The following is a 3,176-nucleotide window of genomic DNA, read 5'->3' as shown; positions in this document are numbered from 1 at the left end:
TAAATGGTCGGATCACATCTTAGACGATCTACCTGACAGATTGCAGCGATTAAAATATAATAGCCTGCACATCTCTCGATTTACTGGTCGTTAAAAGGCAGGAGAGAAAGATTTATGTGTAGTCCTCCGGAGAATCCGCTTAAATACCGACCCCCTCTTCCCAGATATCTGCCTGTGATTTTAGGACGCGTTTCGCTGACTTCGGTGCAATCAGTTTTGTTCGGAACCGATGCAAACACGAGTTGAACTAATATTGATCACACCCCTCCGGCAACGGCAGGGATATAACAGAATGTGAGTGAGTGAATGCCTACAGTTTGAACACACTGCGTTGAGACACTGGCGAACCATTTAGCACCCGGTGCCTCTCCGGGCGATGGAAACAACTCACCTTTGCGCTTCCAAAGCCCGTCCCCGCCCTGCGTTTCCAACCCACCTGTTTCCCTGCAAATCCGATCTCTTTCATTGCAAAACCGCGTGGGTGGGTTTGCAAAAAAAAACAAAACAAATTCTTCTCACGGGAAACCGAGTCTCGAAATCTGTGTTATTCGATTAACCCTTTTTTTCCCGGACGCCAGGTTTGTGTCCTCCTGTCCCTTTCGCATCGCCGACCGATGGTCCAAAAATCATTGCACGCCAACACGGAAGTTTTTTTTTTTTTTGGTGGGGGGGGGGGGTTACCAAAGCACATTTATTCGAAACTATAAAGGCTCGTGAAATCGTTCGGTATTGAACACAACAACAAAACACACGCGCGTAAAAACAGACAAACAAACAAACAAACAAACAAAAAATCGCCTGCGTTACATTGGCAGTGGTCCCGTCCTTAAGGTTATTACAGTACTGACACTTATCAAACTCATTGGGCTCGATTCGAGCTTTGTCGTTAACATCCTACATACGATTCATTTTATTTTAAAAACACACACACACACACACACACACAAAATAAAAGTTCTATAGCCCATCTCTGGTTTTACCTCTTTTTTTTTGCAAAAAAAAAGTTATAAATATATATATATATATTTTTTAAAAAATCGTAACAACTACTTATTTGGCACACAGCAATGCCATCGTTTTTTTTTTGGTGGTGGGGGTGGGGGGTGGGGTGGGGGGTTAGAAATGATCCGATATCCAGTTGATCTCACGCTTTTCACTACCTGCTCTCAGAAAGGATGACTGCAGTCTCGATAACATAGTGGTGGTGGTGGTCCTTCGGTGGTTTGACCGGAACGACTGGTTTTGTCGAGATGCAGGAAACCAGGTTCAGTGTATTGGACCCTTTTATTCGAATAAAAGCTTTCATCGGGTCCCAGTGCAGTGGTCGGGAAAACACACTCACACACACACACACACACACAACACACACTCAATATCTCTCCTATAATAAGATCTGATCAAAAGTGCAGAACTCGGGCTCTGTCGCCCTCCGATTGGGTGGGAGTCGTGTGTTATTCGCGTGTGTGTGTGTATGTGTGTGTGTGTGTGTGTGGTGGGGGTGTGCGGATGTGTGGATGTGCGTGTGTCAGGTCCTGACACTTGTCTTCTAGGCGATCAGGGATTCGATCCTGAACGGATGGAAGCGACCGGGAAGCATCGCCGCCGGGAACGGGAGGCGGGAGCAGTCCCGCTGCGACTCGGCCATCCCGGGCCGGACGGGTTTGGCGGGGGTGGCGGTGGCGTGGGGGGGGTCCGGCCCGGGGGCCGGGTACCCGCGGGCGGGCAGCAGCGAGGGGGCGGCCGGGCCGACGTGAAACAGGGCCGGGACCGGGCCGACCCGCGCGTACGGCACGAAGGGGTAGGGCGCCAGCGGAGCGCTGGACCAGAACATCTGGCCCACCTGCTCGGCCAACCTGTCCTCCCGCCGCTGGAAGGGTCGGCTCAGGATGCTCTCGATGGCGAACGAGCTGGAGAACTTGGCCCGGGTGCCCCCCGACCCCTTGCCCGCCTCCGCCGCCGGGGTGGGTGGTGGTGTTGGGGGCGGCGGTGAGGGGGCGACCCCGGGCGCGTCCCCGGCCCCGGGTCCCTTGAGGGCTTTGCGGGCGATGCGCTTCCTCCGGCGGCGGAACACCCCGTCGGCGAAGGTGTACTCGCTGTTGGGGTTCAGCATCCAGTAGTTGTCCTTGCCCCAGGGCCGGGACGGGTCCCGCAGCACCTTGACGAAGCAGTCGTTCAGGGACAGGTTGTGCCGCACCGAGTTCCTCCAGCCCGTGTAGCCGCCCCGGAAGAAGGGGAACTTCTTCATCAGGTAGTCGTTGATCTCGGCCAAGGTCAGGCGGCCGGTGGCCGAGTCCCGGACCGCCATGGCGATCAGCGCGATGTACGAGTAAGGCGGCTTGGGGCGCCGGGTGTAGGTCTTGTTGCCCTTCGCCTCCTGGCCCGGGCGGGGGTCGGGGTCCGGGGTGCTGGAGGTGGGGGTGGTGGGGGGGGTGATGGTGGTGGTGGTGGTGGTGGTGGTGGTGGGCGCGGGGCTGTTGGCCGCGCAGTCCCCGTCCGACCCCAACTCCTCTTCTCCCGACAGGGGGGAGGGGACGCTGCCCTCCGAGTCGCTGCACACCTTGTCTTGGAAGGCGGACCCCGAGAACACCTCCAGGTTCATGATGGCCCCGGTGGCTGCCCCGCGTGTGTGTGTGTGCGTGTGTGTCTGTCTCTGTGTGTGTGTGTTTTTGGGGGGTGATGGGGAGGAGGGAGGGGTGGGAAGGGGGAGGGGGTTGTTTTATTTTATTTTCCTTCTCTCTCTCTCTCTCTCTCTCTCGCTCTGTGCGTGTGTTACTTCCGCAAACCCGATCCCGCAACAGGCGGGGAATGAATGACTCCCCCACCGCAAAAGGTTCTTGAAAGTTCGGGTCAGCTTTTTTTCTTTCTTTCTCGACTCCAAATCAATCCTCAACTCAAATCAACTCAACTCAAGAAGAAGAAGAAGAAGAAAGAAAGAAAAAAAAGAGAGCCCCAACACGCACAAGGCTCGACTTCTTTCAGACACTCTCGTCTGTGTCTGTGTCTGTGTCTCCGTCTGTCTGTGTGTCTCTTGTCTGTGTCTGTCTGTTCCACAGTGGTAACTTGGGCTTCGGTGGAGCGATTGGAAAGCGGAGATCGCCCTTCAGTCTCAGTTGTCTGGTGGGTCTGGTGTCTGGTGTCTGGTGTCTGGTGGTCCTGGTGGTCTTTGCTTTGCTTTG

General features: G+C 55.0%; 1 protein-coding gene across 1 annotated transcript; it reads right to left on the bottom strand.

Annotated features, from left to right (window-relative positions):
• Window positions 1–1,095: 1,095 nt before the first annotated feature.
• Window positions 1,096–2,644, bottom strand: foxq1b (forkhead box Q1b). The gene has a single exon (XM_042332141.1). The coding sequence runs from the start codon at window positions 2,597–2,599 to the stop codon at window positions 1,547–1,549; it is 1,053 nt and encodes a 350-aa protein (XP_042188075.1). The 5' UTR covers window positions 2,600–2,644; the 3' UTR covers window positions 1,096–1,546.
• Between the last annotated feature and the right edge of the window lie 532 nt (window positions 2,645–3,176).

The sequence above is a fragment of the Callorhinchus milii genome, unplaced genomic scaffold (genome assembly GCF_018977255.1).
Source record: "Callorhinchus milii isolate IMCB2004 unplaced genomic scaffold, IMCB_Cmil_1.0 Scaffold2, whole genome shotgun sequence".
NCBI classification, from domain to species: domain Eukaryota; kingdom Metazoa; phylum Chordata; class Chondrichthyes; order Chimaeriformes; family Callorhinchidae; genus Callorhinchus; species Callorhinchus milii.
This window is presented reverse-complemented; position numbering and strand designations above follow the sequence as displayed.

Coding starts and splice junctions, on each gene's coding strand:
- foxq1b (XM_042332141.1), bottom strand. CDS start 2,599: ATGAACCTGGAGGTGTTCTCGGGGTCCGCCTTCCAAGACAAGGTGTGC.